The 26,236-nt window shown below is 51.7% G+C and overlaps 1 protein-coding gene across 4 annotated transcripts in view; it reads left to right on the top strand.

Moving 5' to 3' along the window:
- The window catches only part of RBM19 (RNA binding motif protein 19), a 154,188-nt gene that overhangs the window by 81,684 nt on the left and 46,268 nt on the right, over positions 1–26,236 (top strand). For all 4 annotated transcript variants that reach the window (XR_008379590.1, XR_008379589.1, XM_053588594.1 and 1 more), the window contains exon 22: positions 16,920–17,025. Coding sequence is in view for 2 of the 4 variants with exons in the window: in XM_053588594.1 (XP_053444569.1) it covers positions 16,920–17,025 (106 nt within the window). In the remaining 2 variants the exon portion in view is untranslated. The remainder of the gene's footprint in view (positions 1–16,919; positions 17,026–26,236) is intronic.

The following is a 26,236-nucleotide window of genomic DNA, read 5'->3' as shown; positions in this document are numbered from 1 at the left end:
GTGGTCTCTGCTGAAGATTGAGCCCCTGGGCTGTCACTTCCCTGCCCTAGGGGTTGAGGGGGCTCCTGGAGCACAGGGCTGGAGTGCAGTCAGGACAGGGAAGCCAGTCTTTCACAGAACCTCCCACCCTAGCTGCACCACAGTCAGTGATGGCAGGGAGTGGACACAGGAGGTGTGCACACACCTACACCTCCTCCCCCACCTTAAAAAAAAAAAAACTCTGGCACCAAGCTTTTTTTTCTTTTAGTGGCATATCTTGGTGATGGTCCAGTGGGGTGGGAGGAGTCTCCTAACACAGTGCTGCTATATGGTGACCTTGACTGCTTCCCCCAGGCCCTGTGCTGTCTGGCTGCTGTGGCCAGAAGAAGGGGGCATCCTGTTCTTTCTGGGCACCATGTCTTGTCACTCACTCTTCAGGGCAGGGTGGGAAGATACGGTGTTCCCTCTCCTGATCACTGCAGAGAAAAGCTGGCTTGGGGGCCGCTGTGGCTGACACCAGGTTCAGCTACCTATAAGCTCCCTGGAAAAGTCCCTCATTAAGGCCCCCTCAGGTAAATGACACATTGGGAAGCAGAGGTGGAGAGGCCTAATGAGGCTTTCTGCAAACCTCCCTAATTACCACTTGACTTGGATCTTCTCACGGCCTCTAGTAAGTGCCCCCATAAGTACCTGATTAAGGAAAACAAATAACTCAGGGAGCGGGGAGGTAGAGACAACTGGTTCTCAGCAAAGTGGTCAGGACCTGGTGGCAGGAAGGAGGCCCTGAGCCTGGAGGACAGAGGTGGTGTGGGTTTGGGCGGGCATGAGATGGGTCTAGAACAAGGGCCAGAGAGGAAACTGTTCAGTGTTCTGGGCCCCACAGTCTCTGTCAGATGCTCAACTCTGCCCTTGTGGCTTAGGAGCAGCCCTCAACTAGCCAGAAGGGAAAGGGCGTAGCTGGGCTCTCAAAAAATTTTATTTCCCCAAAATACTTAGTAGGCCAAAGTTGGCTCCTGGTCTAAAGAAGCAGTCTCTTTTTCCTTCTTTTTCCTCTTGGTCATTTAAAATGGGAATTACTGTCCTGTGTAGCACATTACAGAGCAGGGGGGAGGGGCCTCTCAGCCAGGCCTCCCAGAGTGCCTGCACACAGTAAGTGCCTCACAACTGCCCGGAGAGCCAAACCAGACTTGGGTTCCAAAGACCGACCTCTGTGAGCTCCCATCACAGAGACCGCCGTTCTTGGAGCTTCTGTCCTTTTGCATTCCAGCTGCTGTCCCTGCTGCTCAGCGGCAACCCCATCCCTCCCCTGAAGGCTTCCTTTCTGCAGTAGTGGGGTCCAGGGCAGATGAGACATGCTGCCCCAGACATAGCAGCTTCCCAGGGCTGCAGTGCTTGTTGCATCCTGGGCTTCATGGTGGGCTCCACTGCAGATCACTCAGGGCCTCCAGGTGCCACCATGGCAGGAGAGGAGAGACCTGCAGAGCCACACTCAGGCCTCTGCTCACACCTCATAGGCCAGATCTGGTCACTTGGCTCCTCCTAACTCTACCCACCTGCATGGGGCTGGAGTGTCGGCACCATGGATATTTGTTGATTGAGTAATGGCTCTTCCACAGTAACCAGCTCCCACCCCCAGTATACTGTGGATGCAGGTGCTCAGGACACCACAGTTCCCACATGTGGGCTTTGGTGGCACATGATCGCCAGTGGTCACTAGGATAGCCAGAATTGTCTCTCCCCAGCGAAAACCTGGTTTCAAGTGAAATTGCTCCCAGAACTCCAGCATACAAACTATACCCAAGAGGAGCTTTGCTTCCCTGCAGTGAATTGGGAAGGGTGAGAGGAGCAAAGCATCCCCCCAGCCACAGGGGCAGCCCATAGGGTGAGTGAAACATTGATTGGTCTGTGGGTTCTAAATCCCATCACGGGGGCCTGACATTTCACAAGCAGGCAGGGGCAAGCACCTTCCCTCTCCTCGTCTGCAAAGTGGGAATCCAGTCCTGACCCATCACTGGCTCCGAGGACCAGGAGGGAACACAGACATCAGAATACATCATCAAGGAGTAATTCTTAACCTGCCCCACATGCAGTCCTGATGTTCATTGTGGGATTCATCCATTTATTTGTCCATTTAACTTACTAGGTGCTTGTTGTGGGCCCAGCTCTGTGTTCAGTGCCTCAGACCTATCATCTGTCTTAAGCCTTAGCACAACTCTGCTGAGCACAGGGACTGTTTTGCCCCATGTTCCAGATGGGCAAGCTGAGGCCCAGTAGAACAGAGAGCTATATGAGCATCCGAGGGAGCCGGACTCCCAGGTTCACATTCATGACTCCCACATCCACCTGGGCCCCCAGACTTCCCTCCTCCCCAGGGTGAGTGGGCACCACTCCCTGCATGAGTTGCAAACCCTCCTGGCTGTTGGTGGAGCAGCTCCCCCACTGGGGGGTCAGAAACATCACATCTGATCCAGATGGAATTTTTGTTTCATGGGGGCTTGAATCCAGCCAGAAAAACCCAGTCTGGTTTTAATTATCTCCCACCCTGCCCCCACAAGGGCATGAAAACCTTTTGATTATTCTTCTCTAACAATTCCCTACACCCACGCCCAGGCACACGTCACTGCAGGCCTGCTGGAATAGTGGCTGCGCCTCCACAAAAGCTGCAGCCACACTTGCCCATCCTCCACACGGAATGGAGAGGGGAGGTAAGGATGGGGAGGCCGAGATTCACACAAACATCCCTCCCCTGTGCCCAGAGAGGGCGTGGGAAGCAGTGCACATCTAGGGCTTTGTGGGTCGCCAGAGACACGATAATTTACTTTTCCCTCCTCGTGAATTTTGCAAATGAATCTCTTTAACTCACTTGCGAGATAAATAGTGGTGGTTGCAGAAAGGGCCTCCTGACTGCTGGTTTTCCTCTTCTTTCTCTTTACTTCTACCTTGGGCTCCTTGGAATGGCCCACATCCCAAATTCTATCTGGTCCTAAATGGGCTTTTTATGAAGAAAATAGCCTCCCACCTACACATACCACGATAGCAAGGGCAGTCACACCCTGGCTTTTGCATCTGCCCTTGCTGACTCAAGCCCTCTCTGCCTTTCCTATAGCCACCACAAACCAGTCCTCCCGAGTGCTTTCTTCCCCTTCCCAGACTCCAGCCTGAGTTAGGCCCCTTTGGCTCTCAGCTTCTGATGGACCATCCAATTTCAAACTTCCTCGTCTCCTTTTGTATCAAATTGAGTTCTGTGTTGGTTTATTTGGCCCCAAACAAACGGCCCATCTCAAAAATCCATTCATGCCTTTCCCTGCATCTTAAAACTCACCAGCCATCCAGAGCTCAAGTTGTTTTATGGTTGTTTTCTTTTCCAGACTTTCAAAAATAACATTTGTCCCAGCGGGGCAAGTGGTTCTCCTCCCTCTGCAAGCTGGCAGGTCCGGCAGCGTGAATCACCAGCTGTGCTGTGCCCTGTCCCCTGGATGCTCCTGGGAGGGCCTCTAAGGCTGACTGTGGACTTGCTTCTCGCGTCTCGTGCAGTGGCAATTGGCTGTCATCTCCTGGCCGGTAATAGGCCTGGCTCTCTTCAGAAGCTCAGATGTTGAAGCTACTCAGTTATCTGAGATATGCTCCTACCCCACTGGTCTGGAAAAGTGGTCACTTCCCAGCTGTGACCTGTCAGTCTGGGACATCCCAGGGAGACAGTGACCCTGTCCTCTCCCTCTTCCCAATCATGAGTAGGGCCCGATGGATGCTTGGGACTCTTGCCAAGGGTGTGCGGAGCGTCTGTGGTGGGCTTTCTGGAGTGTTCTAATGTCAGGCATCAGGACCTCTCTTCCCAATCTGTCATCATCTCCTCGATCTCTTTTTCCACGTCCTCCCTACTTTGTTTGGTAGTTGCCCAGTGGTCACCAGGCTCCAGCTAGAACCTAATGACTTGAGTTCAAGGGCAGAAGTTGGTTACTCTGCCCAGAATAATGTGGCCAAGTCAGAAGTGACATCTGCAGTAACACAGACGTGGATGTGAGTCCTGTGACTTCAGACAAGACGTCTAAGTGTCACACACACACACCCCACAGGAGTGCTGCTGCCTGTTTTGGCTGTGCTGGATGAAGGAAGGCATTGAATGCCGAACATTCAGGGCATCGTGTGCCACATGGCGGGTACTTCCCCTCCCTGCGTCCTATTTCCAGGATTGAGAACCTGGTCATGAAAGAGGCCAGAAAACAAGAAAGCCAAGAAAAGACAAACATCTGTGAATAACTCAGTCCCTCGGCAGTCAGATGTTTTTCACCGGGCACGTACCTTGTGCCAGTGCCATTGGGACCTCCTGGGTGCTGTCTGTTCAGTCATCCAGCAAGAGAGACAGATCACAGACAGATGGGGATGTTCAGTAGACAGTGAGGGCGGACAGCATCCAGGTGGGCAGTGAAGCAGGGCGACAGCAAACACAAGTCTTGCGCAGATAGGCAGGCTGCATGGGGCAGCCTTTGAGGTGACACCCTCCAGCCAGTGCTTTGTTCCTCTCTCACTGTTCAGCAGGACAATGACTGGGTGTATAAGTCAGTCTATTTACCTCTGTGCTTAGTAGGTCACCAGGCTGATGGCAAGGTGTCCGGCTGTTGGCTCTTTGGGACCCAGCACCCCTCAGCTTGCAGAACGCAGCTTGTCACCCACTTCACGTGTCTCATTTCTCCCACTACTGAAAAGTGAGGGGTTTCCCCAGTCAGTGACTTTCCCTCCTTAAAACTTTAAGTAACTCTCCTCCTTCTACCTTGGGCTCCTTGGAATGGCCCACACCCAAGGAAATGTTGACCATTCAAGGGGAGCCTTTCTAAAATTTGCGATGCCTTTTCCAGCCAGCACAGGGCCCCTGAGCCCAGGCTACAGACATGGGGCGCTAGTCAGAGCCATTGAGATGCGTCTGCTGTTTTCCTCTGTACCAGATAGCCTCAGGCTGCTTATCCACCTATTTCAATATCATGTTTTGGGGGGGGGGGTGTCTGTGTGTGTGTAATCCAGAGGTCAGCAAAGTAAGGCTCACGTGCCAGCCATCTGTTATTATAAATAAAGTTTTATTGGCACCTAACCATGCTGTTGCTACAGCAGCAGAGCAGGGTTGCAAAACCAGAATTGTTGATGATCTGACCCTTTGTAGGAAAAGTATCTCTCGTCTAATCCATGGCTGTCACTGCTTGAAGCGTTTTGAGCAACTGCCACTGTTAATCACTATGTTGTTCTTAGCTGCTCTGGGATGAGAAATTAAATAAACAGGTTTGTAAATAGACATTTTGTGGGCAAGGGGACAGGGCAAGGGCCTTCCTGTAGAAGACAGGCAGAGCTTGGTACAGGGGCTTTAGGCATCATTTCGTCTGCAAGGGGACCTCTTTTCTTCATGCGCATCCTCTGGATTCTAGATGAGTAAACAATGACAACTTCTCCTTGTGGTGACTATAGCAGGCACCTGGCTTTGACGGCATGTGACTTGTGTTGCACTCAGCCCCTTAGTCCTGAGTCTCTGTCCTAGCCTCTACGTGGTGGCATTGACTCACACTGCATCGGTGCCCCTCAAGTGGACTCTGGTTCCCTGAACCATGCAGGGGTCTCCTGTCACTCTCGGAGGGCCCTTTCCTAGAGATGCTCTCAGGAGACCACAGAGGTGCGTCTGGATGTTGAGAGGTCACCTTGTGCTTCTCAGAGAGGTCTGTCGTAGATCTCAAGTCTCTCTGGGATGCCGTCCTCTTGATCAGTGAAAGTGAAAGCTGGCGTTGCTGATTATGGGATGCCGCTCGCTACGGAGAGACCATCCATAGGGAGTTTTAGCTGCCAGTGACTGGAACTTTCTACCTGTCCACATGTGCCCCTTAAGATCCTTACAAGTTTCTGCGAGGTCAGCAGAAGTTCTCCCCACATTTCCAAGATCTTACTGCTCCACTTTCCCTTCGTCTCCTCCTCATTCCTGTTCACCTGCCCTCCACATTCTCTAATTAGGAGTAACTAGGTCATTGGAAGATTCGTGCCTTTCACTTAAGGAATTAAAACAGACCATGACTAGTTCAGGAGAGCTGTGTGGAGCTCATGCAGATCAACTTGAGGTAATCTGGATTTGTGCTGTGCAGTCCTCTGTTCTGAGCATTGAAATGTATCCAAATGAAATGAAATTGATAGGACCCTCTCAGTGTGTGCGGGGGCTGAGGAGGTGAGTGGACACTCTGAGTCCAGCCTGCTCAGGAGGCCTGGCCGTGACCAGGAAGCAGGTGGCATGACAGTAACAGCCAAGGACGTGGGGTATCTCTCTGCATGGCAGCCTGCGCTCACCGAGACAGCAGGTCCTGCCTGTCCACTGACATGGTTCCTGCTGCCTAGAGACCCACCCCGGCGACAGAGAAATATAGTGTCAGGGGCCCAAGAGTTCCCCTTAGTGGTCTTTCTTAGAGCAGCTGCAGAGACAGGCAAAACAAAGGCTACCAGTTAGACACAGTGACAGCCACAGCTGGCGATTTCCTGGGTTTTTTCCATCCCCTTTTGGAGTTTCTGGAGTCACTGTGACGATAGCAGGCACAAGGGAAATAGCAAAATCTATGCCCAATCTTTACCCAGTTTAAGCTAACTAGGAAAGGGCTGGTTGTTTTTGTTTTCTCTCTTTAATTTTTGTCCTTGCTCTTTTTAAACATTTCTTGTCCTGAGGATAGCAACACCAAAGGGTGTTAAACTGGCTCTGAATGTCCACCTCTGGCGGGCCACTTTCTTGTAACGATTTCATTAGCCTGAATTATCCACTTTATTTTCTGGTAATGGGATTAGCTATACTTGAGGCAGCCGAAGACCAGAGGGGGCGAGAGTAGGGAAGCGTCCACTGTGTGTTTCATTAACCCACCCTGGCAGAGGAGTGGGACTGACCAGAACGTGTGCCCCAGGCCAGAAGTCCTGTCTCCATCCTCTCCTGAAAGGAAGAGGGAGCACAAGCTGTTTCAGTGGGCTTATTCAGCCCAAGGGAAGGCAGAAGTATCTTGGTCTGGCTGAAGGATGCCTCCTTCGGGACAGTTTCTTCTAATTATCTTGTAAAACTAGTAAGACCTGGGGATATGAGCGAGAACTGCTTTTTAGTTATTTATTTTGGGGTGTGGGAGGAAAGAATGTCCCTGTGTTGCTCAGGCTGGAGTACTGTGGTATCAACCTAGCTCACTGCAGCCTCAAATTCCTGGGCTCAAGTGATCCTCCTGCCTCAACCTCCCAAGTAACTGAGTCTACAGGCACATGCCACAACACCTGGCTAATTTTTCTATTTTTAGTCAAGATGGGGTCTCGCTCTTGCTCAGGCTGGTCTTGAACTCTTAAGCTCAAGTGATCTTCCCACCTCAACCTCCCAGAGTGCTAGGATGACAGGCATAAGCTACCATGCCTGGCCAAGAACTACTTTTCTCAGGTCTCCAAGAATCACATAATCACACCTGGCCCTCTTTTGCTTAAGGCCCCTTTCTTACCTCAGCTCTTTGTTAGAACCCCCTGGGGTTCACCAGAAGCATCAGACTGGCCTGGCCTGCTCCTTCTCAGCTTTGACCCAAAGGACCACAAGAGCTTGGGAGGTGTCTCTTAATGGCACCAATACAGATACTTTTAATGGACACAGGCATTACTAGCACTAGCTTCCATTTATTCTGTTGCTAATTTTTGCCAAGAGCCCTGGTTTCAGCAACACTGAGGTAGATGATTATTTCCATTTTACAGGTAACAAAACTAAGCCTCAGAAAGGCGGTGGCTGGTGGTGCAAGGCTGGGATCTAAACCCAGGTCTGACTACACACTTAGGTTCTTTCAATGATGCTCTGACACAGCAGCCTCTTATTGTCAGAACTAGAGTCCTTCTGCAAAACTCCCCACTTTATGTAGTCCCTGGCTAGTTAGAGGTGTTACCTGAATGCTAGTCAAAGACAGAATTCTTTTGCCTTAATGTGTGTGCTCAGGCCTTTTGAAATGACTGCCTTGTTTTCTTTCTCATCGCCCAAATTGCTCTTCCCAGGTGGGCCCCAGGTAATACCAGTGTCCTGAGAGATGTTAATAGGTGTTCTTGTTTGGGAATTTGAAAAATGCCATGTCTTCTCTGTCACTTTCCCAGATAAATCCTCCATGCACCTAACATCTTAAAGGCACTGACAAGGTCTACAGCAGAGAAGCTTGCTAACTTCTGTTCAACCAGATGTCTTCCAGACGTAGTTAATCCCAGAAGCTTTTTTACACAGAATACCTAATCTTTCAGGACAAGTTTAAGAAAATTTTGTAAAAAGTTACCTCAGATATTAAAAACTCTATTTTTACGGTATTCTCTAAGAACTGCACGCAGGTTCAGCAGATGGTGTTCAACCTTCAGTTGCTTCTTAAATCTATTAGCCATGCACAGATCTGTCCCTTTTAGTGCAAGGCAACAGGTAGGAACGTGGACTTTACAGCTTCCCCAAGCCTAGGATTAAGTCCTGGCTCACCACTGAATAACTTTGTACATTTTGGCAAATTTCTTAACCAACCTGAGCCTCAGTTTCTCCATATGTGAAATGGGTGTATAATCCCTGCCTTCCAGGATTGCTGAGGATGCAGGATACATGGAATAGACTTAGTACAGCACCTGGTCTGATGTGTGCGCTCCTATAAAGTGTGTGGCTCCAAAAAGTGCCAGAGACAGTCAATTGGCAGAGAAAGAGGAAAATATTAGAATTTCCCTCTCTGTAGGCTTTTTTAGTCCTTTTAAATTTTCTAATTCTTAGATATTTAAAGACATACATAGTGAAACAGCAGTTGAAAAGTGTACATATTTGGGGGTTTATGCTCAAAACTATTTTACGGAGGGTAAGCACCAACCAAAATGGGGAGACACTGAAAACTGCTAGCTTAAAATCAGTGCCCCATGGAGCCAGAGCCTGGCTGGTCCACTTTTGTTTCCCAGCCCAGAGCTTGGTGCTTTGCACCCAGGATGTGGCCAGGAAGTATTTGCCAGGTGAATGCAAGATCCAGACTACCTGAGTGACAAGTCACGTTAAAGTTCCTACCAACTTTCCAATTGAGGTCTGAGTACTGGGGATTGGTGAGCAAGGATTTATTCAGTGCAAGATCAGCCACACCTGATGGAGACCTCTATGCAGCAGATCACGGTGCCAAGGCCCTCTCTGTCTGCATGAAGCTTAATATCCCACAGAGGTGACATTTTGTGTGAACAAAACTGAGAGTGCCAGTGGGCTGCAAGGTCCAAGAGGGAGAGGTGAGAAAGGCCCATCATCTGCCCCAAGACATGGTCTCAGCTAGTAAAGAGGAGAGGGGATTTTCGTTTTGAAAGTAGATCAGCCCTTCTGATTGATGTCTTAAAGCCAATCAGAATGGAAGCCCACAGGCTGCCTTTGTCATACTTCACAACAATGTTTAAAATGTTCTAGCTTTATTACTGATCTTTTAAAATCTCATTTCTTAGAATGGACTCAACCACAAGCATGCTCACACTCACCTGGAGGGCTCGGTGCAGCCCAAGAGCTTCTGATTCAGAAAGATAGGATGTGTCTAAAATGCTCCCAGAGGACTTAGTCTTGGTGACCCAGGGTCTCCGAGCTAGTGAGGTGCAGAACCAGGCCAGGAGTCTCCATCTTCCAGTGCCAGCCACTTCCCTTACCCAGAGCCTCTCAGGAGAGTCCTTGGCCACTGCCTGGAACACAGCCCCAGCTCTGATTCAGAGATAGCATTTAACTGCTCATCCTGGGATTTCTCATCCAGAAAACGAGAGGGTCGCGCTTGCCTGGAAAGGATCCCATGAAAGGCTATTGAGAAAAGCTAAATGCTGTCCTCTGTGCCTCTTTTTTTTTTTTTTCATCTTCTTGGAAACCAGACCATTTTTCAGCCTCCAGGAGGCAAAAATGAAAGGGAGTATTGGGTCGATGGTGATAAGGTAACCTTTCTACATCCGGCTCTCACCATGATGAGTGGTGAGTAATTGGAAAAGTTCAGTGTAAAAGGCACTCTCTAAAAAGAGAGGGAGAACAAAAGAGGAAGAGACTCCCAACCTAAATATACCTCCATTAACTAGCTTCCAAAGCTGTTGCCCCTTGAGCAGAGTAGGCTTGATTCTGCAACTTGTGCACACTCATCAGCATAGCCCTCAGGGGGAGGGACAGCCTCCCGCTGCAGGCCAGGCCACTCCGGGACTCCTGGCTCTTGTCTGCACTGTGGCCAGGGTTGTCTGTGGGCCAGTCACATGTTTTCTTTCCCACCACACTAGACACAATCCTAGTCATTATCCAGGCACCACCCTCTTGGTAGATAATCAGATAGACCCCTTTTCCTTGCTGTGATTTATTCATTGCACTTGAAGGAATAAAAGTGGGTGCTTTGGGAAAAGTATTGATCCTCAAGGGCCAGCCTTTCCTTGCAATAAACTGTGGTCATAAGAGCATTTGTTGTAAGGGACAAACTTAATGTTTTGCCCTCAAATGTGATAGTGTCTCCACATTAGCGTATGGATTGTATGAGGTAAGTCATGTAAAGGGTAAGGACTTGACACTTAGGGAGAACTCAGTATATTCTGAACCCATGATTGAATGAATAGACAGTGTTTTCCCAGCACTAGGCACAGTGCCGGGTTCTGTAGACACAGCAGAGTATATGGCCATGCCATGTTGGAGTGTGCTTTCTGCTTCTAGCAAATGGTGAAGAAAGATGAGCAAGTAAACAAGCCATTTGAGACAGTGCTCAGCTACGACAGAGGCAGATGATGTGATAGAGGAGGCAACATTAAATAGGGTAGCCGTAGAAGGCGTGAGCTGAGAATTGAATGACAAGAAAGAGTCAGTTGCAGTAATATCAAAGTAAGTCAAGTTCCAGATAATGGGAATGGCAAGAGCAAAGGCCCTGGTGGGCGTACATTTGATGGGTTTAGGGAACAGGGGAGAACAATGTGAATTCTCCATAGTAAATGGGCCGGGGAGCAAGGCATGAGATAAGATTGGAGAGCAAGAAAGGCAAGAGCCTGATCGGGCACAGGCTTGGGTCCCAAAAAATGTGGGAATTATTCTAAGGATGCAAATGCCATTAGAGAGTTAAGTAATTTGGGAGTGATGATGCCTGGAACATACACAAAAAACTCAGGACAGTAGTAGCCATTAAAACCCGCTGTGGGAGTGGTGATGACTAGCACGTACTCATGACACTAGGGCAGCAGCACCCACTGAAATCCATGGGGTTGATTGGTTTAGCCTCTGTTAGAGGATTAGATGAAGCAGCCTGGACTAGCTGTCACCTGGGCTTTCTTGGATGTCACACATATCCAAGAAAAGGTAGAGGTTTGAATGATGGTTCCTGCCTCTGCTGCAGAAATCAGCTATTATAGACAAAAAGGATGGGTTTCTCCTACCTGTCCAGTGGCCCTGTCTCTCCACCTTACCTCAGCTAGGACCCTTAGCCTCATGAGGACTCAGTAAGGTAAGGGGGACAGGACTCTGGGCAAGGCAGCAGCCAGCTTTCCACATTCACTGCCCAGTGGGAACTATTCTGTGGGTCTGTAAGTTCACTGGTGGGTCCTTCTGTAGGATGTTGGCAGGGGAGCAGTGAGCAAAGATCAGACACTCTCAGCCCTAGACCCCAATCAGATGAGATAAGTGGTTTTATCTCAAAGTCCTCTTGTGTATCTGAGGAAGAGGAGGGCTCACTGCTTGCCTGCCAGCAAAGGGACTTCCCCTGGAGCACCTCCGCCACCAAGGGGGAGGGTCCCTGAGAATAAGGTAAATGCTTGACCCATCATTGATTTTTCTCTTTGTACCTTGCACAGAGGAAGCCTCTGGCTGATTCTTCATAGATAAGCCACTCCTGTGAATTCTTAGCAAAATCACAGGCTTAGGGGGCAAACCACTCACTTTGAGCCTCACTAAGCCTATTACCTTGAGCAGGACCTTAGCAAGTCTCTTCACACCTTGTGGTAGGCAGGGACTCGCTACATGACCTTGGAGAAATCATGTCACTTCTTTGAGTCTCGGTGTTCTCCATCTAGGAAATGGGAATGACATTGCCTAAGCTCATTTGGTGAGTCCCACGCTCACGAGGTGCTGTATACGCTGCAGGGCATGTAAGCACTGAAGTACTGGATGAACGGATAAGCGTGTGTGCACTTCATGTGCCTTAGAAACTGGTGGGGGTGGTACATTCAAAAGGCTCCTTAATGCCATGAGATTTAGCTGTTTTTTTCTTACCTCTGGAAGGAACCAAAGAAGCAGTCTATTCTTATAAAACCATTCCTTCCTCTTGTTCGGAGGAAGGAATCCACACCGTTGTTCCGACTCTAGGTCCCTTGGGTAGCAGCAAACTTTTTTTTCTCATCAATGCCTTGAGCGTGCAGGTGGGGAGAAGCCAGGCCAACAAACTTAACCCATGTGACTCAGCACTTGTGCTGGGATGTTGGTTTTTCCAGCAGATCCTAGTGGAGAGTGATAATGAGGACTCAAGTCCTGGGAGTAGAGGAGCCCAGCTGTTCAGGTCATTTCTGGCCACCTCTTCGGTGCCAGCATGTGGGCTGGCCTCCCAGCCAACCCACTAAGCCCCAAAACCCAGGCACCAGAATAGCTGCAAAACGGTCAAGCTTGGCATCATCTCTAGAGGGTTCTTACCTTTCCTCTCACTTCCTTCCCCGAGCCCAACACTTCAGTCAGGGAGGGAAGGAGAGATACAAGATGATTCATTCCTTCTCAGTAGTAGGTGCTGTCCAGGGAGGAGATCCCCACCCACCCTCATGAAGGGCGCGCCCACACAGGCGTGTATCCCGTCTGCCATCAGGCCTGTGTGCAAACATGATTTGCATAGCCCGAGTTGTTTATGAGGGTTGGGCATAATTGGCTCGCCTCTCTCAACACCTCCGTGACCCCCTCCCACCTCCGCCTCCCCCTGACCCCCACCCACCCCCGCACACCTCGAAAGAAATTAGAAACGTGACAACAAACTCCAGTTGTCATAAACCCACGTCCCCACCACCAATCATGGGCTCCCGGCGTGGCGGAGGGGGTGGAACTGCGGTGGGGGGGGAATAATTGGTGAACCCAAGGTGAATGAAATAATTGGAAAAGTGAGGTGTGAGTTTGTTACCGAAGTGTGAGCGTGGTGGGGGAGGGAAGGAGGGCTGTGTTTAAAAGCCCAGTCTGTCCTCTTTATTCACAGCTTCTGATACAGTAATTGCTACTTTGTGGTTTCTATTATCTACACAGTGGGGAGTGTATGCATCTCCTTCCCTGAGTGCCAGAGTCTGGGTTCAGGAAGAAGTTCCTGGGTGCCCTGAGGGTTTTCCTCCCTCTCGGGTTCCTGGTGGCCCTGCCCAGCCTCACCCAGACAGTGGCCTCTGCTCCCAGGAGACGAGGGTTCATGCAGAACTTCCTTCAAAAGCCACTCTTAAAAATGGCTCCATAGACCTTGCTGTCAGATAAGGGCCTTAATAATGGCTGGTATTTATATATCGCTTATCTCCAAGAAACTAGAGGTACTTCATCGATTTCTTCTCCCCCAACCTTTTTTTTTTTTTTTTCCTTTTTAATTCTCTTTCAGTATCTCTCTGGGATCATTAGTATTGGCCTCATATGATCATCTCACACAGTTATGTGAGCAGCTGAAGCCATCCACCGCCCAGCTTTGTTCTTGGACTGGGAGAAGCAGCCCAGATGAGAAAGGGTGCACCTAGATTTTGAGTCCTGGGGCCATGAGATGTAGCCACATCACTTTTTCTTTCTGTCCCTTGATTTTCTCATCTATAAAATAAAGGCAGTCACACTATGGTCCCACAGTTGTAGTCACAACTGGAAATTATATGTTTTAAAGACCTAGCACACTGCCAGCACTCACTGGTAGCTGGGTTGATGATGGCAGCAATGATGGTGCCGAACATTTCGGGAAGTGTCCACAGGCGACCAGAAGTTCTAACCCTGGTCCTCAAGCCTCAGCTCTCTCTTTTCCTATTCTTAGAAGAAAGGAAGAAATCATCTCATCATAACCATTTCTCTTGACTCCATGAAGAATAATGGGATTTTCAAAGCTACTAGGGTCTTCGGAGACATCATTTCATTTGCCATGCAGATGTCTTTCTGGAACCCCAGACTGTGGCTGTGACCTCCCCATGGCCCTCCAGCTGCCTGGGGCAGGATACCCAGCTCCCCAATTCCTGCCCACAATCCCAGGTAGATTCAGGGTACCCTTCTGTCCTGACTGCCCCTTCTGAGCTCTCAAATGCTACGTCTGTAAGGCCGCTATAAGCACAGCTCCTAAAGCCTCTCCTCACCAGCTTTTTTCTCTGCCTTTTAATTATTTCGCTCGCCTTTCTCTGGACCCTTAGCTGCTTACCATGCACAGAGCATCCACAGCTAGCAATGTGCTGCAGAGAGGGAGGACCCAGTAGTGTCTCTGTGTCTCTCTCTCGCTTTCTCTCTCTTTCTCTTCCTCTCTCTCTCTCTCATACATGCACATACTCTGGCTCACCAAAAATCAGGCAAAGCTAAGAAATCTGGGCAGAGTTGGTTGAGACTATCAAGGGATAGGAGATTATAGCTTCTGAGGGCGGAAGTAATAAGGGGTTTGCACTCCGTGTGGGCAGAAGGAACTGGGACTCAGTCTAACTTGTTCTGTGGTCTTGGGGAGGTCACTGGAACTCTGGAAGTCTCCATAGGGCTTTCCTGCTTCACCCCAGACCTATCCAAGCCCTGGGAAGAAAGAGGCCCCAGCTCCTAAAAGCCATCAGTCCCTACCTGGATGATGGAGGCGGCTTGAGACATTATGCGGCAGCAAGAGACAGCTCAGGCTTAACATCACACATGCCCAGGGTCCATAATCCTGCCTGTCATGAGCAACCGTGCCGCCCTGAGCCTCAGTTTTCTTCATCCATAACATAGGAATGATAAGACTAACAATAAACCCCACAGCCTATTTCATTTCTTCCTCCTCATCACACTCTAGGGGTAGGTATAACTTACCAGTGTCTACCCTCCAGGGCTGCTGTTTGCTTATATATTCATTCATTCCTAAAATATCTTCAGACGTCCACACTGAGCCAGGTGCAGAGCTTGCTGCTGCAGACCCAGTGATAAACGAAGTAGATACAGCCCTTAATCCTGCAGAGCTGAGCCCCAACCCCGGCAGGGAGGGCAGAGAGGACAGGTATCCCCCCTCCTAAGCATCCCAAACTGGGAGCACAGGGATCTTCTGAGAGACCAGGAAAGGCTTCTGAAGGCTAGTGGCATTTAGGCTAAGGCCTGAGCATGCCTGGAGGCCCAGGCAGGGGTGAAGGCACCAGCAACACCGTCCCCCAACCAGGCTGTCTGTGTTACGACCACGTGGAGAAAGCCCCCAGCCTGCTCCCCGTGTACACTTCAGCTTCCTCAAACCAGCTCTGAATTTTCTCAGATCCAGTCTTTGTGGCCACCAACCATGCCATCCTTGAGATCCCAGTGGCTCTTAGAAAAACATGGAGCCAAAGAACCATTTATCAGAACAAGTCCACAAGAAAACTTGGCCCTCCCCTGCCCTCACGGTCCAAAGCCAACCCAGCAGAGGCAAGGAGGCTTCAGTGGAGGGAAGTGAGGCAGCGTGTGTGTCGTGGGATGCAGTGGCCTTTAGGTGGCAGAATGAAGCAGGGTTTGCAGCTGACTCCTCTGGGCTCTCCAACCTTACCTCTAGTCCCCACCTGCCCAGCCTCTGGTGCCCAGCCCTGGCCCCCCTCCAGCAGGGAAACCTGACCGTGCTCTACTCTCCATGTTCCCGGGCTCCTCCTCCTCCCCGGGAAGCTGGCTTTGTCACCAGCAGTGCTTCTCGTAGCCTGTACAGAGAAGGCACCAGGAGGGGGGGAGCGGAGCTGCTGGGGGAGCTCTGAGGAGACGTGCAGATTCATTTTGAGGATTCATAATGCTGCATTTACACACCGTCCTGCCTTCAGAAATTGGGCTGGCAGATGCCTGGTCATGCTGGCAGGGCTGCAGGTTAACGCCTCGGATTTAGCTTATATCATTTCGTGAGCGCTTACGGCCTTTACTGTGTTTTTTACCTAATCGGTCTTTGGCCCTGAAGCGTCCTAGACTGTCATGAGTGAGGGTGTGTGCCCAGGCGGGCACAAGTATGTGTAGATTTTCAAATAAAATAATACCTCTTTTCAGATTCCGTGCACATTAAATATTTATCGGCAGCAATTTGTGCCTGTGTATTTGATAAATGGACATTAGGAAGGGGTTGGGGGGCAAGTAGTGAGACAGGGAAGCAAGGGAGGCCTCAGAAAGCCTGATCCTTTTGTTTTAGAATTTTTTTTAGATTTAACCAAAGGGGAGGAGAGGAGAGAACCTGGGAGGTGGCCCAAGGCTGTGTGTACTGGTTTGATCCCTGTTAGGGGAGGCCAAGTCATTTTCTTCTCCAGAGCTTTGGCTGACTTGGGCTCAGCAGAAAGCTCGGAGGGCGGGATGTGCGTTTAGAGGGGTATCTGTGTGTCCTCTGAGGGCTAACCACTGCAGAAACACCCTGGGTCCCAGGTCTGGAGAAGGGTCATCATCCTGCTCAACATGGAGTTTCTGTGTCCTCAGCTCAGACATAGAGAGGGAATGGAAAGGTTAGGAGACTCCACTGCCCCAAGTCCTGTTTTGCAGACACTGGCAGCCCCTTTCCCTTGCCAGGGCCTCCTAACCAGCCTCCCATGGACAAGGCTGGCACATAGGTACCCCACAAGGAAGGGGAGGATAGGTGTGCTAGAGTCACAAGCTTGTTGGGGAGGAATCAAAACTCTCTGTCAGCATTTCCAGCCTGATTATTCGTTCCTACCTTGTTTGATGGCCGGGGCCGGGGAGGAGAAGGCCACCCATGCCCCAGAGCTGATGCAAGCGTGCACGTGCCTGCAAGCACTTCTCACCCCTGCTGCCTTTGCAGGCCTCCGTCTTTAAACCCCCATGTTACGCCTTTTGTTTGTAGCACCTTTGGGGAGCTGAAGACGGTTCGCTTGCCAAAGAAGATGACCGGGACAGGCACACACAGAGGATTCGGCTTCGTGGACTTCCTCACCAAGCAGGACGCAAAGGTGAGGCCCTGGCCTGCCTGGCCCCGCGTGAGAAGCAGCAAGGCCTCTTCACAAACGCCAGCGTTGCCAGCCCACGTAGTTTCCTTTCCCCCTCAACCCTGCTAATTTGCACAATGTCCCTAGGGGAGATGACCCTGAGTTTTGTGTTCAGAGGAAGGGACAGTTTCTGTGTCCCCTTCCCTGCCCCATTTCGTGTATGCAGGAGCCTGGGACAAATGGGGAAGCAGGTGGGTTTCCCAGGCCTGTCCAAGACTGTGAGAAAATTCCTTGGTCCAGGCAGCCCCCCGCGGATGGGCAGCATAGGAAAAGCCATGTGGAGGTGTGTAGGGAGGGGACCCAAGGTAGAGCCCCCAGAAGAGGGGTGATGGGGCACCCAGGAGCTGCTGGGGCCAGGGACCAGGACTTGCATTTTGTGCTGCTTACCTGTGAGGCAGCCCAGGCAGGCGCTGCCGTGCACCCCAGGTGTACAGACCCCTCCCGGCTCCTCTGAAACCTAGATCACCTTGTACTTTTGAGATGAGGCAGCTTCTCCAAATAGGTTCAGGGCACCATGAGGGGTTTCACTGCTGCAGTAGATGCTGGGTCCTCAGCTGACACAGTAGCCGAAGTGCGGGCAGAGGCTGTGTGCCTCTTATTAAAATAGGATCTTATTAAGGCTAATGCTGCAGGCTCTGTCATCCACATCCAGCTCAGAACCCAGAAGGAAGGTGGCCAGGGAGCTGTCACATGGGCTGCACGGGCGGCATTTCCCCTCCCTCAGCCTGGTCTTTCCTCAAGGATGAGATAAAGTATGGGGTACCCACTATGGCAAGCTAGGACCCTCTCCTCTCGGCTGGGGAACCCTTTGGGAAAGCAGCGAGCATTTCTGGGAATTGCACCCATTAGCCTGTGGCAAGTGGTGCTTCAGGAGGCCCAGCGGGTGGGTCAGCTGGGCAGAGCTGAAGGTGGCAGCTCAGGACACAGCTGCAGCCTTTGTGGGCCCTGGGAACAAGTGCAGGCAGCGAGGGCACACCGGGACCCTCGGAGGGCTTTGCCAGACACCTTTGTCTCCACGTCTTGAGCTCAAGTGCCTGTTTTGTTGACTCGTGGCCGTGTTTGTCCAGACATCTGCTCTTCTCCCCTCTCACTCAGCCGTCTTTCACTTGCTTCCCGCCAGGGACAGCGTGCAACAGGCCCATGGCCTTTGTCCTCACCATGGGGCAGGCACGTGGGGCCCCATGCTGGCTCAGGGCAGCAGGGGTGAGCAGGCGTTCAGAGCAGCTTCTCTTACCAGTGGCAGCTCAGCCCTGACTAAGCCGTCCCTGTGCCTCAGTTTCCTTCTCTGTGAAACAGGAGCAACACAGTGCCCACCCTCACAGGGATAAGGCAGAGGCTGCCACAGAAACACTGATCCTGTCCTAGCACATAAGTTAGCTGTGTCCTCCTCCTTGTCACCAGCCCAGGTCCCTATGGAGCCACTTTCCTGTCCGAGGGAGAAATGGAGAGATGGGAGACTCCCCCGCTGCCCCTAAGGTCTCTTATTAAGGGCAGGCATGAGAGCACAAACTATGAAGCCAGACTGCCTAACTGGGGTTCCCAGGGCTGCCACTCTTCTCCTGCGTGCCTCAGTTTCCCCCCTTGTGAAATAATCATGGGATTTTGCTAGAGTTATTGTGAGGCCTGGATGGGGTGGTAGTCTCAGAACAGGGCCTGGCCCCTATGTGGTCTGGCTGTTGTTGGCTCTGAAGAGGAAGAGGATGGTATAGGTGGTAACCATGGGGATGATCTGAAAATAGGAAGATCCAGGTAGAAGCAGAGAGCAAAGGTGTTGGAGCCCCTGCAGCTAGAAGCCCTCCTTCCTCACAGCATCGTTTGTCCCTCGCAGAGAGGTTGACGTCAGAGTCCGCACAGCCCTCAGAGCCTGGAGGTCAAACTAGAGGTGGGCACCAGCCTGACATTCCATAAGCCCCTTTAGCACTTCATTTGCTCTTCGGTGTTTAAAACAGAAGGTGGATCCCCAGGTGAGAGGGCAGCACCTGTCATTGACAGAGTTCACCTGATGCCTAGTTGGCCCAGCACAGCCCTACAGAGCGATAGCTCTCCCCTGCCTCCCATCCCTTCCCTGCCTTCCATTCTGCCCTCCAAGAGGAGAAAGGGCAGCCAAGGACAGTCCAGCTCCACACAGCCCCTCTGGGATCAGCTCTTCCCTCTCACCACACTGGTTTCACCACATTCCCTGTCAGCCCTCTGTGCCCACCACCAGGCAGCAAGCTCGCTGGTCCCCCAGAAGGCCCATGCCCACCCCAAGCGTATCTCTCCTGCAAAGATGCCTTTGCTCTTTTTCCTTCCTGGTGAAGCTTTCATTGCTTTCTCCCTCCTCCCCCTTCTCTGTCTGGAGAACTTGATTGTCTTCTGAATGGAACAGCTAGCACTCTCTGTTGACCTGTGGACTCTCCCAGGCTGCGTATTAGCAGACAGAATTCTGAATATGGTAAATATCTGGTTAGCTGGAAGGCAGGCATGAGTCTGAAGAGGGAGAGTGATACTTTTGGGAACATTGAGTAAAAACCCCAAAGCAAGGAATTAGTAAGAACAAGATCAAGTGCACACTCCTCCCCCTGCAAGCTCTTGGGGAATAGAGACTCCTTTATAAACCCCTCCCAGGGCTCAGTTTAGCACTGACCCCTCCAATCCCTCACCGAGGGCTTTGATCTCATATGCCATCATCATGCCCTCAATGAAGACAAACAATTAGTCCCACTTTGGCATCAGCAACCTCTAGATCCAGATCTGTCCCAAGCAATCCTCCAATGGGACAAAAAGGAGAAGGGAAGAGAGGGCTGACAGGGTCTGGGCAGATAGCCAGGGAGAGAGGAAAAGGTCATAGTAGAGCTCAGGGCTAGAGAGCAATGGAGAAACTCATGGTTTCTGAGGGGAGCCTGTGCTGGGACTTGAACCCAGGAATCTCAACCTCCAAGACAGTGTGCTTTTTTCCTGGCATCCTCTAGTCTTTGCTCTTGCCAGCAGAGGACAGGAGAGGGACGGCCCCGTGGATTCCCCGAGGTCTCCCCTCCACACTACAGTCCCTGAGTTGGCCCTCAGTGTGGGTCCATCTCCACTGCCCCTGAGCCAGGGGATCCTGGGTCAGAAGACCCTGGGTCTGTCTTCTCTCCACGATCCTCACATCCCGCCTTGCACATCCTTGGGAACTCTGAGGTCCATCAGGCCCCTTCTGGGTCAAGCACACACCCCCAGATGGAGAGAGAATGCTAAGGAGAGGCTCCTCGAAGGCTGTTGCGGGCAGAGCTGAGTAACCAGGCAACTGATGATAATAGCAAGAGGCTCCTGTGAGCGTGCCGGCTTCATATGTGACAGTTCACCGCATGCGCAGCACCTCATCCCACACCGCAGCAGCCCAGAATGTGCGGGAGACGCACACCAGGTCTCCCTCCCAGATTTCTCTGCGCATGTGTCAAGCCCCGCTCTGGGGCCACAGATTGAGGGGTAGCCCAGACCTTGGTCCTGGCCATCTACCTTCGTCACAGGCTGTGGTGACCGGAGCCCCACTCAAGGGAAGCAGGATCGATGAGCTGGCATATTCTCCCAACCTAGGACATTTTATCAGCCCTTGATGTCCTGGTGGTAAATGTCAGTCCCTCAGAAAGTGCTGGTGTTATCTAAACCTTCAGGTGTGATGATCTGGCATTTCTCAAAGAACCTTCCCCCACATCGTGGGGGGGAGCAGGGGACAGAGAGCGACAAGGAAAGGAGCATGGGGGTGACTTGGGAAGGCAGGCACTGGAGCACAGCCTGCATGCAGAGGCCCCCCAGGCAGTCTGAGTCTGCACTGTGTGCACAGCTGCCTGTCCTGTCACCAGTGCTGCAGGTTCTCTGGGCTGCAGGGATGTCTCTGAAAGGGCAGTGTCTTTGGTCATCAAAGCTCTCAACCTCTGAAAGCCCATCTTTGACAAGGATGGTGATGGGTATTTGCATATAGATGTTTTAATCCTCACAGGACTCTCAAATATGGCTGGTAGGGGGGCTGTTTGACAGTTGGGGAAACTGAGGCTCACGCTGCTGTTCCACCTTCCAATCCTCCCCATGGAGAAATCTTGCCAAAGAAGCAGCAGCCTTCTACCTGGACAGGTGTGCTGAGGACTTCCAACCAGGGGTCCCCATCCCCCTTGGCTGAGTGGCCACCAGTAGCCACTGGGATCCCAGTTAGAAGCTGCCAGCCAACCCCTACTTCTCCTTCTCCCTATCCCTCTCTCTTCCCACTCTAACCCCCAAGACCAGGCCTGTCGTGGAGAAAGAAAGGAAGGGCAGCTTGGAAGGATCAGAATACATAAGAAGAGACTTACATCCCAAAAACCAGAATATTAATTTTTTTCTCATGCCATGAACCTTTAATTTTTTCCTTCCCTAAGCCCGCCGTGCCTTTGTACTTTTGCAGTTGCAGCTGTTTTTATTTGCCGCCGCTGCTGTTGTTTTAAAAGGTCTATTTTCACATGGAATGTTATCCAATTAGCAGAGCAATGTGTTGGCTTAAATAAACACTCGGGGGGAGCCGGCAGTAGGGAGATGCGATGGTAGTTGGCATTGGCAGGCAGAGCTGTTCTCGCCGTGGTAAACAGCCGCAGCTTTAATTGTAGGGTCTCACCAGTTAATGTCACCTTCCTCATCTCTTCACTTTTCTGCTCTGCCAAAGGTGTGGGCAGAGGGAATCGTGGCTGCAAGACCCAGGCCCCTTCCTGCCCAGCTCGGGCGATGCTGAGTGTTGCAGAGGGGCTTACATTGGGCCTTCTCAAGGAGTGTTCTCTGAACCTGCGGTCTGCTCCTTGCAGATTTCGAACAAGGCCTGTGGTGGGAACAGCTGGCAATGAGTGAGTCGGACAGAGCTTCTTAAGACAAGGACAGGCTTCGTCCTCATGTGGCACAGTACCAAGCCGTGTTGCATGTGCCGTAAACGATCACACTCAGATTGTCAGTGGCGTGCACTCAGCACACGTTTGCTTAATCAAGTGCAAGGAGGAGCAGAATACGGTCTCCACAGGGTCCTCATGGGAATGCAGCCAGTGTCTGAAAGGGAGTTGCCCCTCCATGAGGAGGAAACTATGGGCATCTTCCCCAGCCACCCATATTTCTGGCAGGCAGAGCCGCACAGTGGGTAGCATGGCCTGTGACATCATAGCTGCCTTCTCCCAGCTGTGTGAATGTGGACAAGTATCCTCAGATCCTTGACCCCCTGCTGACTCATCCCCACCATGGGAAATAATAATGCTGCCCTCGAGGTGTCATGGAGATGGAACAAATGATGTGTGTAAAGCCCTTAACACAGGTGTGACAGACACGTGGCACCAGAGAAGTGGGGCAGCTGAGTCAGGGCCCCACAAGTCACAGGTGCTGCGTGCTAAAACTTGGTCAGTGTCCTGTGTTTCCCCAAATGCTAAGTGGAAGCAAATTCAGGAATTGAATTTTGACCCCGTTTTCCTACTCAGGTATGCATGTTATGCGTGTTATTCATGCCCGTGTTGTAACTAGGGGTTTGGCCCTGTTCTTACTGTCAGGGCCCAAGGGTGAAAGAGAATTCGTTTGAATCCTGCATTTTAAGGCAGGCTCGGTCAACACATTTCTGGGCGAAAACCCAGGATCAGGACAAGCCCCCTCCTCAGACGAGCAAGTGAGTGGCTCTTGTCACCAAGGTAGAAGCAGTTGGCCCTTTGCCAACTGGGTACCTCTGAGCCCCTGTGTAGGGTGAGGCCTGCCTCTGAGGTCAGCATGAGAAGGGCTCAGGTTCAGACGTCCTCTCTCCACATTAATCAGGCCGTCAGTAAAAGTTACCAAGGAGACAAAAATCCCAGCCAATTTGGATAACTTTTCTCTCTTAACAGCATTAAAATAATTCTTAAACAAAAATGCAGTACCCCTGGCAGCAATGACAACAGGTGCCAGGAATCAGGTGGCAGGCACTGGCTTAAAGAAATAGCCACTGTCTTAGTTAGTCTTCCCCGCAGCCCTGGGAGGCTGGAGTACCCCTGTTCTGCAGTTGAGAAAGTAAAAACTCAAGAGAAATTTCAGATCTAGTCACAAGCCAGAAAGCAGCGCGGCTGGACACGGCAGAGCCAGGCCTTGAGCCCAACAAGAGCTCAGAGCCTCCCCAGCCAGCGTGGCCGATTACCTGGCGGCATTGTGCCCTTGGCTGCCTGTCATTGGCCCGCTTTCCCTAGTGGCTCATTTAACTACCCCAGGATGCTATAAACTTGCAATGGTCAGAGGCAGCGTCCTGCCTTCAAATCTCCTAATTTCATATTTGCCTCCCCAGTGGGTCCTCCAAGGAAGCTGAGTCATGTCAGACTGAGCTGAATGAAGGAGAGGGAGAGGCATCCATTTGTCTGTAAGAGTTCAGATACCCCCGCCTGGAAATGGGCATCTGGGTGCATCTCCCAGGGTTCAACCCCATGGTATAATCTCGACAGGTCTGAAGTGCTTATCAAAGGCCCACGGTAGGAGTCACCCAGTATCACACACAAGCAGCTGGACTTATCCCAGGGCAAGCTCCTGCCTACCAGGCGGCCCCTCTGTGGAGGCCAGAAATAGCTGGCAAGATTTGCTGTGTGCTTGCTCCCAAGACAGGGAGGAGCAGGGCCTGTCACTCAGGGTGATGGCATTCAAACATACTGAGAAGCCAGATCCTCCTCCTGGAAGTCCTTGACCTCTGTTTTTTGACCACCTTGGCAGAGAGAGTGATACAGGCCCCCAATAGTATCAGCCACTTACTGTGCATATTCAGGGCAGAGGGTTTGGGACGAGTTGACAAAGTCTTTGTTGAGTTGGATTTAGCATCTGCTGAGAGACGCAGCCCTTTGGCTCTGCCAGAGACAGTTCCCTAAGGAGCAGTGGGGCAGATGAGTGCCCTGGACTTCCAAAGACAGGAATCCCATCCAGAGCTCTGCCTAGAAGCCATGGCCCTGGGCTGTCCTCTGCAGTCCCATGGGACAAGAGTCCCGCCAAGGGCACAGAGTGGGCTTTTGTTGCTATGAGGAAGAGGTCTGTCTCCAGGGATGCTGCAGAAAGGTCAGGCCCAGCGCAGCACTGGCAGCCTTCCAGTGCCTTCCTAGTTCTTGAAAGAGGCTGCCAGGCCCAGCCAGTCTAGTGTGCAGCCATCAACCCCAGGCCACCTTCAGATTGCCTTCAAGGGGAATTGGAGAAGGCAGCAGGAGGCCCAGGTTCTCCATGCCTGTAGTCCACAGCTTGAGCCAGAGGAAGTCAAACAGCCATAGGATTGGACTGTGGGGCAGGCTGGGGTCCAGCTAGACCTGCTCAGAGCTCTCCTGGGTGGGCCTGCAATTCTCTGAGCAGGGCCAAGGCACCGAGACATGCTGTCTGAAATAGGAAGCCCACCTGACCCCAGTCAAGGCGGAGAGACTTCAGGTAGCCATTAGCGTTGAGGTTCCAGCAGGAAACAATTTACTCGCACGTGCTTCAGAGGAAGAGCGCTCAGTGAAGGGGTGTTTACAGAGGGGTAAGTAGGGCTGAGGGACTCGCCCACAGTGGCAAAGCCTCCAGGGACCAGCGGAGTGAGGGCTGGAGGGGCTATGGAGGAGGGCCCTGAGCAGCAAGTGGTCCTAGAGGGGAGCAGGCAAGGAGCACCCCACCTACCCCCTCCTCCCTTCTCTCTGCAGCCTCCCCTCAGGAGAAAACAGGCCAAAAGAGCCCTGGTCAGACGGCACATAGAGTGGGTTCCTGAAGTGTAGAGGCTGAGGATGGGGGACCAAGGGTTTCCAGCGCCAGCCATCAGGTGATGGTGGAAATGCTTCTAAGAGCAAAGGGGCTGTGCTTCTGTGCCATTCCCTTTGCCAGACTCAGGCATCCTTGGGCTTCTGTTCTGAATCTTCAGGCCTCTCCAGCAAGCCAGCTCAGGGATCTGATGTGTGTTCTCTTGAGTCTTAGTAGCACGGGTGACTATTGCTATCCCACAAGGTCCCCAAGCCATGCATGTTGGGAGCAATGCCAGCCCCACAAATAAGTGTGGTCTCGTCCTGACCAAAAGGCCAAGTATTCTGCTCGTGTGCATGGTCAGAGGCTACACGCTTGGAATGGGATACACTCCTGCCCCCACCGAGATTGCAGGGCTTTGGAGGGAACTGAGACACGACATCTAGCCCTTCACTCCAGTCTGGAGCCATGCCCACAGTGTGCCCCATGAATATTTACTGAGTGTGCTCTGTCCCAGCTCAAGGCCAAGGCTCAGAAGGAGGGGGCACCTTGCCTCAGTGGGTCAAGGTCAGTCTGGGAGATGGAACTCAGTAGGCAATGTGGGGCAGGGACCAGATGCTCAGGGCACAGGGATTACACATGGCTGCTCTTATTCAAGAGGGGCAGAGCCCTCCCTGGGTGGCCCTGAGCTGAAGGGAAAAGGAAGGAGGGCATTGACCTGCATTTACACCTTGGCCAGTGCCTCCGTATTCTGTTCGTTGAAATGGGAGAATAGTGTCTGTTCTTGGGAGTGGATTGAAGCCATGTGCTTGGAGTTCTGTGGGACTATGAGATCCATAATCTGCACTGAGAAGGCCTTTGACTCCAAGGAAGGACAAACAGCAGTAGCAGCATTTGGAGAAGGGCAAAGGTCCAGGACTTTGTAACTCTCGTGCAATGTGCTAGGCCCCGGGCTGCTGTAGCAGAGAAGCACTGTGCCTGGAGCTGACCATACTGAAACCCACCCCACTTTCTCCCCAGGGAGGTGGGAGTGGGTGTCAGTGGGGTCAGACATAGATGGAGAGACCGGGGAAGAAACTGCAGTTGGACCTCAGGCCAGAGAGGCCTGCACTGTTCCCTCTGCTGTAGCTGGAACCTTCTGAGCACCTCAGGGTCAGCCCCCAGAGGCAAGGGCTGCCTCTCTTCCTCCACTCCCTCTGCCTCCTAGGATGCCTCACATGTAGCACGCTCTCCTTATACTCTCTTCATGAGACACAATTACTCTGGATTATCCAAAGCCAATTTTAGCCTGAAATCACTGTCCTCACACTGCCTGCGACAGTTTGAGGCCACCACATTCCAGCCCCCAAGGCAGTGGGTACTTGGGAACGCAAACTGATTTTGTATTAACCTGCAGGGACTAGAGCTAGACAGGGCACTTCTCCAATTTTTGGAGAACCACTGGATTGTGCTGTAACTTCAAATACAAAAGAGCTTTGTGTCCTGCTTCATATTGTCCCTGCTCTTTAGTTCAGTG

This window comes from Nycticebus coucang, chromosome 4, assembly GCF_027406575.1.
Source record: "Nycticebus coucang isolate mNycCou1 chromosome 4, mNycCou1.pri, whole genome shotgun sequence".
Lineage (NCBI taxonomy): Eukaryota > Metazoa > Chordata > Mammalia > Primates > Lorisidae > Nycticebus > Nycticebus coucang.
This window is presented reverse-complemented; position numbering and strand designations above follow the sequence as displayed.